We start from the raw sequence: 16,224 nt of genomic DNA, 5'->3' as shown, positions 1-16,224 counted from the left end.
ATTATACCAGAACAGACAGGAAGCAAGATGTTTGACCCAAGGGAATGTAAGTGAATGGATCCAGCTCTTTCCATGCTTCCCAAATCATTGTCCTTCTGGGCTTAGGTGATCCCAGTGTGTCACCACATAAGTGATTTTCAGCTACTGCTGATCCAGGTGTTGCTGTGATGGATGCCTGGGGATGGGGAATTTGGTTTGTGCTGGTGCATGGGCAATGGGAATTCAGTCTTTGGGATCAGCACAGAAGTTCTCCAGAGTGGGAGAAAACATACAAATAGAAACAATATAAATAAATAAAGAGAAAGCAGAAGGCCTGCAGTGCTTCCACCAGCAGAACCTTTTGCTTGGAAAGCGGTACTGGGTCACTCCATGGCTGGATTCATGCAAAGAAGATCAGCTACGAGCAGCCTCAGTGGAAAAAAAACCTTCCCATTTATGGTACGTGGCATCTGGTGGGAGCAGAAAGATGGAACCCACCCAGAGAAACCCACAAAGCAACGTCTGACAGCATATCCAGGGCACACCCCCAGGAATGTCAGGCAATAGGAGCTGAGACTGCTGTGTGGAAATGTTTATGGGAAGCACTGAGGGGCAGAGAGGTGTTTGCCTGGGACAGAGCCAGCCAGAAATGGGGTCTGGAGTTTTTGGCAGGAGCTGGAATCTCACCAGCAATGAAAACAAGGGGTAGGATGAGGGCAGGCCCTGAGGATGAGTCTTTCCGAAGGCACAGGAAGGGCTCTGGCACCATCAGGGTGCCATAAACCCATCCTAACTCAGTTATTAGCATTGTGTCCCTTTGACACGATGCCTGGAGAGTTTCTGCACGGGGCAGCTGCTGGATTGCATCACGTCAGAGCACAGGATGCAGCTATTAATGGCTTTTAATGTGATCCCCTGGATCCTGACAATACCTGCCCTCAGGCAGGCCTTAATCACAGGATCACAGATATTGATATGCTTAAACCATTAAGCAAAGACTCAAAATGCTCTTAATTCACAGGAAAATGATGAAACTTCAAACCAGAGCATCCACAGATCCAGTGCATGCTGAAAGAAATCTGAATTTTCATTCTCCACTTATTCTTGGGTCAATGACTGAGAGTTACAACCAGCTTTTCAAAAATATAACCAAAAATATTGCCGCTCATTTCCCTGGCAGACTGCTTGCATCACTTTAATTTAGGAAGCAAACTGTGTTACAACAACCACAGACATGTAAATGAGGCAAAAAAATGGTGCTTGTTTTGTTGCTTTCCAAATTTAAGCTGACCTAAATAATTTAATACAAAATTTACAGCAACGAGAACACAATTTGGTGGACAAATATGGGAACACAGTGAATTTTTACTACAGAATTTGTCCTCCTCTGGGTAGAAGATGATTCACCATCTGTGTGTACTGCAAGTGCTGGTGCAGCTTTCACTTTGGGGGCAAACACAGTGCAGACCCTCTCCATGATCCCTCAATTTAGCATGGAAAAAAGGTGAATTTTCTTCTATCCTAGCATGAAACCTGGGATTATTGTCTGAGTGGCTGTTTGACACCCATTTGTCAAGATTTTGTTCTCTACAAGTCCCTGAAAGGGGCTCACACCGAGGTGGGTCTCTTCTCCCAGGTGAGAAGTGACAGGAGCAGAGGAAAGGCCTCAAGTGACCCCAGGGCAGGTTTGATCAGATAGTAGGGAAGATTTCTCCACTGAAAGGGTGAAAGGCAATGGAAGCATCCCTGGAAATGTGTGGATGAGGCCCCTGGGACATGGTTTAGTGGTGGCCTTGGCAGCGCTGGGGGAATGGTTGGACTCGAGGATCTTGGAGGGCTTTTCCAACCTAATAATTCCATGATAGGAAGATGTCCCCAGTAGTGCATTAAATGATTGCTGACAAATCCTTCCTGCTAGCATGAAAATATGGAATAACTTTGGGAAGCCAGGGGAAACAGAGTAGAGAATTAACCCTGTCAGTGCTGCCCCAGACATCACCCAGCACCCATGGCAGGAGGGGCAGGTGGCACTGTCAGCTCAACCCAGCTGATCTGAGCTTCTCCATCCAGGCACCAACACTGCCTGCTGCTCCTGAGCAAAGCACAGATCAGTGTCTGAACTGATGGGTGATAATTACAGAGTGATCAAAGCACGCCAGCCAGGGAGACCTGACATCCCTGTGCTCACCAAAGGTTTTTAGAGAGCTGAAAAATACTCCCGTTCCTCCAGCCCGAAGCAGGATGTGTGGGAAGCTGGCACAGCTTTCATTCAGGGCTTTGGTTGCTGTCCGTGGTTATGGTTAGCTGTGGCACAGCTCAACACCCTTCCCACGCCTGCTCCAGAGGGAATCAGGAACTGCATCGCCTCCCTGTGCTTCAGTGGGATCCAGGGAAAGGTTGTGAATGGCAGCATTTGGTCTTTGATCATTTTGTCCTCCAATTCAGCACTCAAGGAAAGGAAGACAATTCTTTCTCTTTTTTTTTTTTTTTCTCCTTTTCTCCCTTTCTACACTTTTACAAAGCTCTTTGTACAATTTTTCAGAAATATCCTCACTGATCCTCAGAGTATTTTGTCCTATTTATGTAACAATGTGTTTCCTCTCTAATAAACCAAAGCAGAATAATGAGTATTTTCACAAATTTCGGCAGAATTCATACACATTGGATCACAATAACACAACTGAAACTTAAGAGAAAGCTTAATCAGTTTAAATGCATGGGTCACACCTCCACACGGACTCCAGTGCTTTCTTGGGAATGACTGTGAGTCATTCCTCAGCCATGGACCGGGCTAAAGGACAAAGAGGAAGCAATGAGACACCTCAGCATTTCCATGTGGAGACAATCCTATAGGAATAGTCACTGCATAAAAATAATGAGCCTTTTGCCCCAAAGCACTGGAGTCCTTCTATGCCTTGAGAAGAACCTTTGAAGATCCCTTTGTTCATGGCTCCAAAGCCACACAGGTGAAATCAAAGGTTCTTTGTATCAAGTCAAGCAGGACTGAGCAGTCTCTGGTTTAGGTGAATCACCCACACAGGTTGCAGACTCCCCGTCCCTGGAAGTGTCCAAGGCCAGGCTGGATGGGGTTTGGAGCAATCTGGGATGGTGGAAGGTGTCCCTGCCCATGGCAGGCACAAAATTAAAGGTGCCTTCAAACCCAAACCATTTTATAATTTGAATATTCCATGAAAAAGCCTTGCTCAGTGTCAGGAGCAGCGCCAGCACTGCGCTGGAAACACTCTCTAGTCACAGTCAGTGGCTGTTGTCCCATCCTATGTGACCAGAAAATGAACTGAATATGGAGTTTGAAGCTATTTTGTTCAGCACCCACATCTGCCTTGCTGGCAATCGCACAGCCCCTGCTTCACAAGCAAGCAAAACAGCAAATGTAATTAATTAGATTTGAAAATTCAGTCTGAGCACATTTGCTGCCTGTTTCATTTCACTGCCACCTCAGAAGTCAAACTCTGACCAATGTCACTTACCCTGAAGATACACAAGAAAGAGAATAAATATTATTGGTGTCTGAATATTCAGTCTATGTAAATGCATTATAGACTTTTCTTGGCTTTGGCATAATAGAAAAAGCAAAGCAAAATTCCATTTTTTTTCTATTCACACTTTCCTTTTGTCCTTTTTCTTTTTTCCCTCAGAATTTTGCATAGTATGTATTGCAAGATTTTTTTTTTTCTCAGTTATATCCCTCTAGTTATTATCTCGAAAGCAAAATTCAGACATATCCAGCATCTTGAGCTTTCAGAATCAGGGATGTTGGGAAGGACCTGTTACTTTATCTTTTTTGCCTATGCCCTTGCAGTCTGCTCTTTTCCACTTATTGTGAAAACCTCGGGTAAAATGGAATCTTACAAATGAATTAATGAGCACAGGCTTCAGTTCTGTGCAGGCAACGAGCCGGGTTCTGGGGAAGGGAAATTCCTGAGCAGATCCTGATGCATTGGAATAACCATAAACCACCAGGTTGTGCTGTTGCCCTTAAGCAATGCACATCACCACGGAGCTGTGCTCAGCTCCTGGCTGCAGTTTGTCTGGGAAGACCCTGAAATCCTTGAAAACCAGTTGCCTCTGACTCATTTTTAGCTTGTGATTCTACAGGCCAATATTTTTCCCTGGCTTCTGGCTCACTTTGAAAGCCACCAGCTGTGTTTGCTGGCCGTGAAATTCAGGTAGGAAAAAGAATAAAAATAAACGGTAAAAATTAAATGTATTTAAAAAATAAAACTAAAATAAATAAAGATAAAATAATTAAAAATAAATCAGCCATCAGCACAGCCTGAGGATGTAAACGCTGCACAGCTCACCCAAAAATTGGTGGGTTTTTTGATAGTTTGTACCCAACCTATTTATTTTTCTTGCAAACTTCTAAACAAATTCAATCTTTTCAGGTTTCCCATTGCACATTTTCTAAGGAAATCACAGCTAAACTGAGCTGATTTGTTTCTACAGGACCGAGCACCTCAGACAGTGGAGTGACCCAAAATTACTTTCCCACGACGTCTGACTAAAGAGATGTGTTAGTTGCAGAGGAGTAATAACAGTTTTCATTAAATAAAGAATGTTCAAGAATGGCCATGCAGAGCCTGAGCAAAGATAAATCAACAAATCATAGAATCATGGAATGTCAGGATGGTTTGGGATGGAAGGGAACTTAAAGCCCATCAAGTTCCACCCCCTGCCATGGGCAGGGACACCTTCCACTGTCCCAGGCTGCTCCCAGCCCCAGTGTCCAGCCTGGCCTTGGGCACTGCCAGGGATCCAGGGGCAGCCACAGCTGCTCTGGGCACCCTGTGCCAGGGCCTGCCCACCCTCCCAGGGAACAATTCCTTCCCAATATCCCATCTAAACCTCCCCTCTCTTGGTTTAAAGCCATTCCCCCTTGGCCTGTCACTCCACGTCCTTACAAAAATTCCCTCTCCACCCTTATTTTAGGCCCTCCTTCAGATACTGAAAGGCCACACAAAGCCTCCCCAGAGCTTTCTCTTCCCCAGGCTGAACAATCCCAACTCTCCCAGCAGAGCTGCTCCACCCCTCTGATCATCCTGGTGCCTCCTCTGGGCTCGCTCCAAATGTTGGGGATGTTTGCAGAAGTAAAGTAGAAGAGCAGGCCAAGCACAGAATTATACAAGGCAAACTTCCCAGCCAACAAAAACCTGCATCCCAGTAAGAGATGATGTTTTTTGTCTCCTATTTCCACCCAGAGGTTTTTCTTCCTTGAATTCACCCGAGCACTTTTTGCAGCCTTGTAAACATTCGGTGTTCCGAACATCTGGCGCCAGATCCATTGCATTAGTGAAAAATTCCATGAGCCGTGAAGAACCGTTCCTTTCGGTTTGCTTTTGAACCCACCACCTGCCAGCCTCCCATGTGATAAAGGAAAAAGCAAATCTGGCAAAGATTCAAGGCTGGATCCTGATCCTTCCCCTCAGAAAAGCAGGTAATTGGATAAAACCCGTTTTATGGGTTTGGGGCATGAGAGACGAGGCCATCCCACCACACAAACCCAAACCAGGGCCCCAAATCTTTAGATTTAGATCAAATCACCCAGAGTCGCATCTGGGGAGGATTGAGTTGAATTTACATCACTAAGCATCTGATTGCTTATTCTCCTCTCAATATTCCCAAGGATTTTAGGGTTCTTCCCCAAATACCCTGGAACTTTTTCCCTGGTGCTGAGTGGCTTCCCCACGTTGTGTGCTCTCCTCCTTGACTGATGCCACACATGCTGTCTCCTACCTTCCCTCAAAGCACTCCAAGGAAAAAAGCTTTTAGCTCAGCTTGAAAAGAAGAAGGGGGAAGAATCCTTTTTTTTCATGCACCTCAGTGGGAATGCACCAGATCAGGAGTTGTTAGAACACGAGGAACACAACTCAGGTTATTCAGCTCCCTGGTGGGAGCTGGGGCTGTCCTGGCTTGTGGAGCACAGTTCGGTGGCAGATTATGTGCTGCACAGTGGTTTTCTCTCCCAAAATAGTCTCCTGAAGGATACAAGCAGATTTTTAGCTACTGGAAATCACAGCAGCACTTCAGAGCCTGCTCCTGGCCATCTATTTCACCGAGATGTGAATCTGTCCTTTCAGAAAGAGGGTAATTATGTGTTGGACGTTCTCAGATTTCCTCCTGTCTAAATTATCGACAAGCAGCTCCTGCTGTGTCGAGTTTAGGGTCTGAGATGAGCTGATGAATGTGAATATTAAACTCCAGAACACTGAGAAAGTGGGGAAAGAGGGGGAAATCCTCACCCTCCCTTTGGAATGGTTCAAAATCTTGCCCCACAGATCCGTTGAGTGCTACCAGGAAGGTCCACAGAATAAAAGCAAACCTAAAGAGATCATCCAGTGGTGGGTTTTAGAAGGTTTTTGACCCAATCCATCCTCAAAGCCTGTTAGGGAAATTTGAAAAGTGCAGGGTAAAAAGGTAAATTTCTGCCAAGGATTAAAACGTACTCGTGAGATAGGGAAAACAAAGGAGAAGAAAAAAGATCTAATTCTTGCCATACAGAGAGGTTAATGTGGAGTGCCCCAAGATTTGCTGCTGAGACAGGTTTTTTGTCCCTTTAAATCCCTGGCATAATGCAAGAAGTCCTGGCTTACTCAGCAAATATCCTGCACTTCCCTACTGCAATAAATCCTTGTGCTTGCTTTAGCTCAGGCTCCCGAGCTGCTGTGCCTCAGCTTGTAACAGCACCCACCAGACAACCAGGGCACACAAGGAGGGAGCTCAGTCTCGATGTGGTTCCACTTCATTAGAGATATCCCAAGGGGGGAATCTGTATCACTTGTGATTTCTCATAAATCAGAACAAAGACTTTTTTTTTTTTCTTTTAAACATCCTGCGAGTCTGAAGCTCTGCAAGGTAGATAAAGCATATTTTTTCCTTGTATATGTATTAAAAAAAAAAATAAAATTGGGAACTATGCTGCTGCTGTGGAAAATGTTGCTGTTATGTCTGAATGAATGGCATCAGCATCAAAAAGATCCTTTAAATCCAAAATGAACTTTGTCGTGAAGGTTTGAGTGATACCACCCATGTGTGCAGATGTTCAGCATGGAAATAAGCCAGCAAATGGAGCCAACTGGAAAAAACAGTGGAGGAACTTTCATCCAGATGAAGATTTATGAGTCTACCAGTAGAGATATTAATGGATTCAGAGGTGGATGTTTGATTGTTCAAAAAAAATTAAACAACGCAGTAAAAGTGTCTGCTTATTCTTCAAAACCACCCCAAAATGGTTAATGTGTTTCATGGCAAAAAGTAATAAACCCCACATAAAAGTCTGGTGTTATTGAACATTCTCTTGATTTTAAATGCAGTCACGAGACAGAAAATACGGAAAACATTCCGAAGGAGAAGACAGGAACGTCTTCAGGGCAGCGAGAGCTCTGAAAAGTGTAAAAGTGGTTTTATACAAGGTTCTGCTCCTTTTTGACCAGGAAAAGCCTTTCAGCTGTGCAGTGTCCCAAAAGCTGCCAGGCTGCCACGGGCACAGTGGTCAGAGAAACCTGACCCAAATATCCTGGGCACATAAAGCAAGATAAAAATCTTGAATACGATGAATGCTCAGCCAAAAAGTTCCCTCGTAGGTGTTATTTCACAGGCACCACGGCAGCAGCAACTGGCAGAAAACAAAGCTGAATGTTTAATTTCCATTGTCAGTTGATGCAGTTGTGATCCCAGAAAATCAGCTGCCTTGAGCCAGCCTGCATTGATATGTGGGACTCTGGAATATTTTCCTTTGCACTAGAAATAATGCTGCCTGGTGGAGGACACCTAAAACACCTCATGGTCCTAAAAATGCGTTTGGGAGCTTTCCCAGCTTGCACAGTACTTTTGCCCTTTTGGGAATAATGGAGAACTGAAGTCAATATTTGTATTTTACTTCAGGTTTTGCATAGCACATGCAAAGAATTCACCTTCTGCTCAAGACTAGCAGCTGGGAAGTTTTGATGATCCCTTATGGAAGAGCATTTGACAGTCACTCATGATTAGAAACTTTATTCCCCTTTCCAGATAAATCTATACAAAATTCTTTTTATTCTAAATTTTACAATTTCTTCCCTTTCTTTATGTTAAACTTATATGAAGAAAACACATTTCTAAGCCATTCCAACCTATTTTCAGCTTTTTGGGGGATAAAAAACATTTACTTTCCTCCCATCATCCAAGTAAACTTTTCCCGCCCTGTCTCCATTTGAAAGCATCACTCTTGATGTGGATGGATCAAAAATATTACATCATTATTTTCATTTTATCTCTTTGATTTCAGGCTGGTAGAGCAGAGGTCATTAAAAATCATGGTGCCACCAAGACATAGAAAAAGAAATAATTTGTGTAAAATACAGACACACTCAGTGGAAACATCTCCAGATATAATTTCTCTTCAAAAAGCTGCTTTATGTAATTCCATATTGACTGAAAGGATTTGCAGGGGAAAATACATCCAAATTAAAATCAGCCACTTTAAAAACATGGAAAGAAAATTGCTGTGTAACAGCCATACTTCTGCCAGAGAAAACCGAGTGTAGGAAAGGGAAGAGGAGCCTTTCTGAGGCTTTTACAGCTGGGAAAGACTGGGAACTTTATTTTTCAGAATTCTTAGAAATACGACGATTTGCTGCTATTTCTCAGTAAAACAAGAGTGCTGCTTATGGAAAAGTGTTCATGCAAAGAGTGAGAAGATGAGGAGCTCTGGAGCAGCCTGGCTTCTCCAGGATCCGAAGACCTAAGCACAAATCCACAAAGTGGGATTAATCCCAGGAGGAAGAATGCAAAGATTTGAGGAAGCAGCACTGCAGGATCACAAGTGTTAATCAGCTGAGTTACCTGGAGCATCGACCCCACAGCTGCAGCAGGTAATGATTAACTAATTGTGCCAGCCCTGCCGGCTGCAGGTGCCCTTGGGGTCATTGGCAGAGAAAAGGGAAAGGAGAAAAGCTGAGTGCAGTTTTTATGCCCTGAGGAAGCTGGAGAAGAAGGAAGAGATGCTCCTTGGGGCTACCAGGCAGGTTACATTAATAACTGGAATTTTTAACTGTGAAAGAAAGCTCTGGGTTATCATCAGGGCCTTGCTGAGCTGTGACCAAGGATTATCTGCAAAGAGCCTCCGAGGAGCTTCCCCAGCCCTGCAATCTCCGAGCGTCCCCAGCAGAAGCAGCGAGCTGGTTGGAAAAGCACCATGGAATGATGGCAAATCTCAGTACCCGGGCTTTGGTGAGCTCGTGGCACGACCGTGGCACAAAGGAAAACACTGTTGAAGAATCAACCCTCTGGCCACCACTCTGTGCCCTGGAGGAGCAGCAGGTGAGCTCAGAAGGGCGAGCTCCGTTTCTGGTGTTTGTAACACACCTTGCACAGACACCTGAGAGGGGGACCAGCAGAGAGCAGGAGCTGCAGACTGCAGCACAGCTGTGAGTGCATTGATTAAGGCTGGATTTGTGGTGATTGGGAAACTCCCAGTGGGATCAAGCAACTGGCATTCAAAATATTCCAATTCCACCTCGATGTCCTGCTAACACTTTAAAGAGAGAAGAATATGTGCAGTTCCATCATCTTGTTAGTTTACACCACCTAATGCTGATTGTCCCTCCAATATTCCTCTGCAGTTTTAAGGCTGGCATTGGAGTTTTTGACCACAATAGATTCAGATGATGCTTTTTCCTCCCCTGCAGCCCTGCTTGTCCCTACTCCAGTCCCCTTTGCACAGCGGTGATCCCACATAAGCCAGGTGCAAACCATCCCCTTGCCTTTCCCTGTGCCTGTACATTTTGTAGAGTCTTTCATTGCCCCCTAATATTTATATGTCCTTTCTGTGTCTAAGGTGAGATTTCTCAGTAGTAAAACAGAACTGGAGAGTATTGCAATACATTTAAGTGCTTATCCATTCTCCAGAGCATTCCCTGAGCAACCTGACCCAGGTGGTGTCACCCCTGCCCACAGCAGAGATGATCTTCAAGGTCCTTTCCAACCCAAACCTTTCTAGGACTCCTTTCTTTATTTTGCATATGGAAAGGACCAACACCACGACATTTTTCCCCATCAGCAATCAGCTAATTGTCCTTTGGGGTTCCCACAGAGGAGGAACTCCCAGCTTCCTGCTTGACACCTTTAATCCCTGCCCTGTGTCAGCCAAACCCAAGGCCAGGCCTGTGCAGCACCTGCTCCAGGCTCTGGGTGCAATTCCATGGTTTTCCCGAGTTCCTGTGGCTGGCTGCAGCTCTGAACACCCTCCAGCTGCTCTGGGCTGGTGCCAGCCACAATCCCTGTGGGACCAACGAGGGGACAGTCCAGAGTTCAGGACTAAAGGACACCACGGAGGCACCGGAGCCCCTCCAGCTGCGCTGCTCTCATCCTGTGCCCACTGAAATGTCAGAGCCGTGGCATCAAATTAACCCAGAAATCTGGGGGGGGACAGTGGGGCTTTGTTTATTTACTGTAACCTGCCTGTCTGATCACATCAGCACTTCCACCTCTCCTGCTTTCAGCACTCTCAGATTTGAAAAGGAAGCAGAAAAAGACCAACCTTGACAGCTGATTTTTCCCATCTGGCTGCTTCTTTCTTTGGATAAAAGAGTTTTCCTGGGCCAAGAGCTGACTACCAAAGTGGCCAAATTATTTATGCCCAGAATTGCTGGTTACCCTGTCAGATAAGTGGGAGGCTAAGGAGCCAGCAGCACCACATGACTGCAAGGATATGCTATTTTTTATCTGTAAATAATGTACTGAAGTAATGACACTTTGGCAAACAAGTGAATGAACCACACACACATTTCTGCTCAGCTGTGTTTACACATCTGTGCTTTTCCCACTTTGCTGAGACCTTTCCCTGTTATTGCAGATTTTTTGTAGTTACTGATAGGACCAGAGTTCTTTATTAGTTTTGAAATCCTTTCCAAGGTCCCAACAAAGTACGTGCATGCTGATTTAATTGTTTTATAAAACTGTTTGGAGTCTTAATTCACGGGGTTGACGTGTCAGTCGAATGGAATTTAGATTCTACATTGCTTTTATTAGAGACAAAGAAGCCTTAACATCTAGGATAACTCAGTTATTCAGTTTTCATGTCTGGTGTTTCTTGGCTGTCCAAGTGTGGGACATCAGCTCAATGAGAAAGGCCTGGTTCTGCTCAGGGAGCTGCAGGAGCATTGAACTACTTTATTTTCTACTTCCCATTTTCTCACTAAAAAGAAAAAAAAAAGAAAGTAGTTGTTTGGGGGTTTTTTTGTAATACTATTTTCTGTGAGCAAAATAATTGAATAAAAAACCTCCAGAAAGGAAATGTCTGAAAAAGAATTCCAGTTGAAGAAACTCCACTGCTCAGTTCTCGGTCTATGGTTTATGTACTGTTTTCCCTGCAGCGTTGTCACTCTCATGTTGTCACTGGACTGTATTCTCAGTCCTGTGTGTATTTACCATCTGCATTACAAAATCTGGAGTCTGAGCCATTTATTTAGTCCTGGATTTTGGCCATCTAGAACAACCCAAGGAAGTTCAGCAGGACATAACCCTTGGCTGGTTCCAGCTGCTTACGTGACCATTCCCAGCCTAAGGAGTGTGCTGTTATTATGCCCTTGATTCCATGAAATGAAACTTTAAATGTCTTAAAAGGTTCAAAGGTGACCGTGGCCAAAGCTGAAGAGAGGGGTTACTCTCAGGAAATGTCCAAGGCCAGGCTGGACACTGGGGCTTGGAGCAGCCTGGGGCAGTGGAAGGTGTCCCTGCCCATGGCAGGGGTGGAATGGGAGACAATTCAAGGTCCTTTCCCACCCAAACCATTCTGGGATTTTGTGATTTGATCAGTGGTGAACCACAAATGGGTGTTTGCAGCAGCAGCAGCAGCAGCAGAGGGCAGAGCCACTCCAACACCATAATTAGCTCGTTAGGTGATTGCTAATGATTAACTGGTAACAGCAGGAGCTGTGCTGATAATGGTGTGGGAGACAGACCATGAGGGGGTGCTGGGACCTCGGTGGGTTTCCCAGTTGCCCCCAGCTGCTTTTCCAGTTTGAAATCTGTGCTGCCAGACCCTCATTGCCACCTGTTGTTCTGGGAGCTCCCACCCCACCCAGTTACAGCAGAAAAGTCTTTCCCCTGTTGCATCTGAGCCAGGTTTCTCTGCTCAGTCTCTGCTGTGTCCCACGTTCCATGCTCTGCTCACAGCACCCTGCTCAGGTGTAAAACACCCAGGCAGGGTTTTTTAGTTAAAGGTGTCTGTTTAAAATGTAAAGTTACAGCTGCACATTCAGTTTTTAGTGGGGTGATGCTGCAAAGAGATAAAGGGACCCCAAAGAAATCTCCCCTGTGGGAATCCTGGGGGAAGGTGATGAGAGCAGTGTCTGAGGAGGCCCTGGCAGGAAAGCTGGACCAGGGAAATGGGTTTTAGCTTGAAAAACTCATCAGGAAACCAGAATGGAGTCTTGCAGTTGGAGTTTCTGTTTGTTTCTACAGCACATAAGAAAGCGTGGCTTGGATTATGTAATTTTTCAGTGAATATTATTGCACCTAATAAATACTTGACTAATGGCAACAGTGCATTATTTTATATAAGTAACTACTGGCATTTTAATTTTGATTATTAGTGTGTGAAAAATGTTCCCTGAGACCACAATATTTCACCTCTGGATATCAGACTTTTTCTGTGCACATTAAGACAGCTCTGGCTTTCAGTATTGTAATTTGGAAATACAATCTACACGCACTTCACAAGAATTTACTGTCTCTCTTGATCCTTGACCTGTTTATATAGTAATAATTAACCAACTTAATTCTGAGAACTCTGCTCGTGTTATGTTTTTACACAAGAAATCTTGGCATGATAAAATGATGCCTAATACAAGTCAAGGTTGTTTTCGCTCAACCAGAACAGCCACATTAATTCTGAATTCAGTGTAAACAAGAAGCAGAATAAATGTTTTCCAAGCAGAGGAACAAACCTGGCAAGGAATAAAACACATTCATGCTTTTAAGTTCATAATACAAGTGTGCAGAAATACAGAATCTCGATTTTCAAGAATGTCAGGGCATTTTACAGTCTATGGTTTATGTATTCTTTTCCCTTTAATTTTGAGTTAATTCTTTATTTAACCAGCCTTAATCCTTAATCAGTTTTTTTCCAGGTATTTATAATTTGTCCATATATCCAAGACTGAATTTAACTTGAGTCTGAATTGGGACTGATCCCGAGTGTCTTTTCAGGCAAGTGCAAATCAGAGCAGGGACTGAATTTAGTGAGGATAAACCACCAGCACAGAACCCCCCACTATGAACTCTGACTCCCAGAACTGTGGGGCTCCATCGATGCCAGTGCTGCTCTCAGAGATTGTGCAAGGATCAGAAGAGTTACTGCTTTTAATAACTTATTATTACATGATCTCTCACATCAGTGCTTCCCTGGCTTCAAGAGAGTCATCCCAAACCGCACTCATATAAACCAAACTCATTCAGCTTCATAACTTTCTCTCCATAAAATATCTTTTCCAGGCATCCCACCTTCCTTTTTCAGAATATTTTCTATTTGCAGTATCAGCCTGGAAATGAGGCTGCAGAATTAACCAGACTGTTGCAGTGAAGGTCTCAGCAATGCTCTGTGGACAGATGCCACCTCTTCCCTGCTTTTGCTCCTTCCTGTCCTGCTTTTGCCTTCAGGTGTTGTGCCCTTGCCTTCCCTGCAGCATTGTACTGACACTGAATATTCAGCTTCTCATCTCTTATTTCTGCAGTGCAGGACATGTTGATTTTCCAGGCATAAATGTATGGCATTGCAGATGTACAAAACGTGTTTTGCTGTGGTAAAATACATTGATTTACACTTCGACATGGAAAACCTTCCCTAGTCTCTCCTTAATCCACAGTTCATTGTGCATTAGTATCAACTCAAGACAGAAATGGCCAAAAAGTATTTTTCAATGTGTTCTACCATAGACTGTAGCAGTGTCTAAAGCCTAACAACTGATTTAATGTTGCCTAAGCTCAGTATTGATCATTAAAACTGGTACTAAAGTGAGTGAAGTCCTGTAATTTAACACACACTGCAAAATCCCGGGGTATGGACCCTCCACCAGTGTAAACAGCCATGCTGGAATCAAAATGAACCAATTTGGGATCATTTACATTTACAAGTAAGAGCTGGCATTTCCCATGTTTACAAATATTTAGCTCTATTTAAAATTGCCCTTTGCACACTGAAAGGGAAGAAAAAGCCTTCTTTATTTCTCATCTGAAATTTGTCTTTCCTTCCTACGTTTGGTGGAGAGCTGGGAACCAAAAGGCAGGGGGTGGAAAAAGGCAGGAATTGCTGGATAGAAATAGCTCTCTCCTCTATCATGGACTGTGTGATGGAATAAAAGTCAGATTTTTATATTTTTCTCTTTGATTCATATTTTTAGTCAAACTCTTTGCTGTGTGAATGAGTGGGCACATGCAAATAGGCAAATTTACTAATGGTCTTTAGTGTTGCCAGTAGTTTTAGGATCGAAAGACCTAAGAAAAAAATGAAGGCCAGAGAAGAAAAACTCCTGAAAAGAAGCCTTACACCACCTCAAGAAAGTATTTCTAGCAGAGGAAAAGAGTAGTCCGGGACAAATTAAGGTAAAAAATATCCTCTCCTAATAAATCTTTGGGTTACTGCTACAAATATCCCCATTTCCCACCCCAGTAAAGGTTTTGGGTTTTTTTTGCCTGAGTAGACCAAAGCAGTTTGAAGATTTGGGTACCACCTTTGAGAAAAGGCTGTGATCTCAGTCAGACAGGGGTGGGAGCAGAGGGGAGATCACACAATCAGAAGGTCTGAGGAGTGTTTATTCCCTATTAAGAACAATTTATCCTCTGATATTTCTGCATCTCCTGGTGTGGGCTTTAAAACATATGGAGTTTGCACAGGGAGAGGCCAGGAGAAGATCCTAATCTTTTTGAGGCAGATGTATTTCCTGGTGTCCTGGGGAATTGAAAAGATTCCTCTCTGCATTTCAATAGCTGGCATTCAGTCGGAGTTTCAGAAATCCCAGACCACAGGACTTCCATCTCCTCTATCCTTCAACAGTTTAACATGCAGCATTTCCTGGTATTTACATCAAATGTCTTTCTTCCCTCATAATATATTCCCTTCACCTGTTAAAATCGTTCTGCCATGTAACAGAGTGAATAATCATTATCCTTTATACAGGCTTATGTCCTCAGACATTTGAAGGCTGTTGTTGTGTTCCTGCTTATTCTGTATTTGGCCAAATTATAACCACTTAATTCTCTTCATTTTTCTTCCCACTTCAGTTCTCACAAAACCCCTTCATTTTTCATTGTCTCCTCTCTAATTTGCTGCCAATTTCACATCTTGCTGGGAGAGCATCTCTTAGAGTTGCATGCAGTGGCCAGAACAAGGTTGCAGATAATCCCTGCTTTGGGAATGCCAGCCATGCCCAAAATCCTTTGAAGTCCATGGCTGAACTTCCATTGGATGCAAAGGACACTGGATCCTGAACTTTCATTTTACTTTTTGTAATTCCTGTAGCATCCTCCAGCCCTTTTATCCATTTCCACTGTTCCATTCCCTAAAAGATAAACCATTGTTCATCTTTTGAGTTGCTCTGGTTTGTGCTGGTTTTGTGTTTGCAGTAAAATGATTTTATTCCCTTGATGAATCTATTTTAGCCATGTTTTATCCATCTTTCCTATCAATCCTTTTTAATCTCCCTCTTCTTATTGACATTCCAAACTTTCTAGGATGAGCATAATCTGTGTATTTAATTAAGATCTTGATTATGTCTTTTTTTTCTAAGCCATTAATGAAGATATAAAGTAAACTCAGATTAACAATCAGTGTGTGTTACCTCACTGGACATTTCCACCCATCTTGTTACCAGCTGTTTATCAGCATTTTTTAAATTTGTGCTTGAGCCTATATTCAACCCACACACCATTGTCTGCAGCCAAGCTGACTTGCATTAATTTTTCAATTAATATTTCATGAGGCAGTGTCAAATAATTTACTAAAATCCAAATATCTGCCAGCTCCCATGCTGAGATTTTTTTCTGATTTTACCTTCTTTTCCTTTTTATTCCCTCACTCCCTCTGTTTAAAGCCAATTCCACACAAAGACATCAACAACTCTTCCATGTCTGGATCACTTTGAAATTGTGCTTGTCAAAGGTAGACTCGAAGTGCCTGTTTGCCCAAAGCCCACCCAGCTCAGGGCTTGCAGACCGTGAAGAGACATCTCTCTCCTTCACTCTGTGGGG

General features: G+C 43.6%; 1 protein-coding gene across 1 annotated transcript in view; it reads right to left on the bottom strand.

Moving 5' to 3' along the window:
* BCHE (butyrylcholinesterase) overlaps positions 1-15,680 on the bottom strand; it is a 52,444-nt gene extending 36,764 nt beyond the window's left edge. The window contains exon 1 of the mRNA XM_069024130.1: positions 10,517-15,680. Within this exon, the coding sequence (XP_068880231.1) occupies positions 10,517-10,538 (22 nt within the window). The 5' untranslated portion in view covers positions 10,539-15,680. The remainder of the gene's footprint in view (positions 1-10,516) is intronic.
* Between the last annotated feature and the right edge of the window lie 544 nt (positions 15,681-16,224).

This window comes from Aphelocoma coerulescens, chromosome 9 (assembly GCF_041296385.1).
Source record: "Aphelocoma coerulescens isolate FSJ_1873_10779 chromosome 9, UR_Acoe_1.0, whole genome shotgun sequence".
Lineage (NCBI taxonomy): Eukaryota > Metazoa > Chordata > Aves > Passeriformes > Corvidae > Aphelocoma > Aphelocoma coerulescens.
This window is presented reverse-complemented; position numbering and strand designations above follow the sequence as displayed.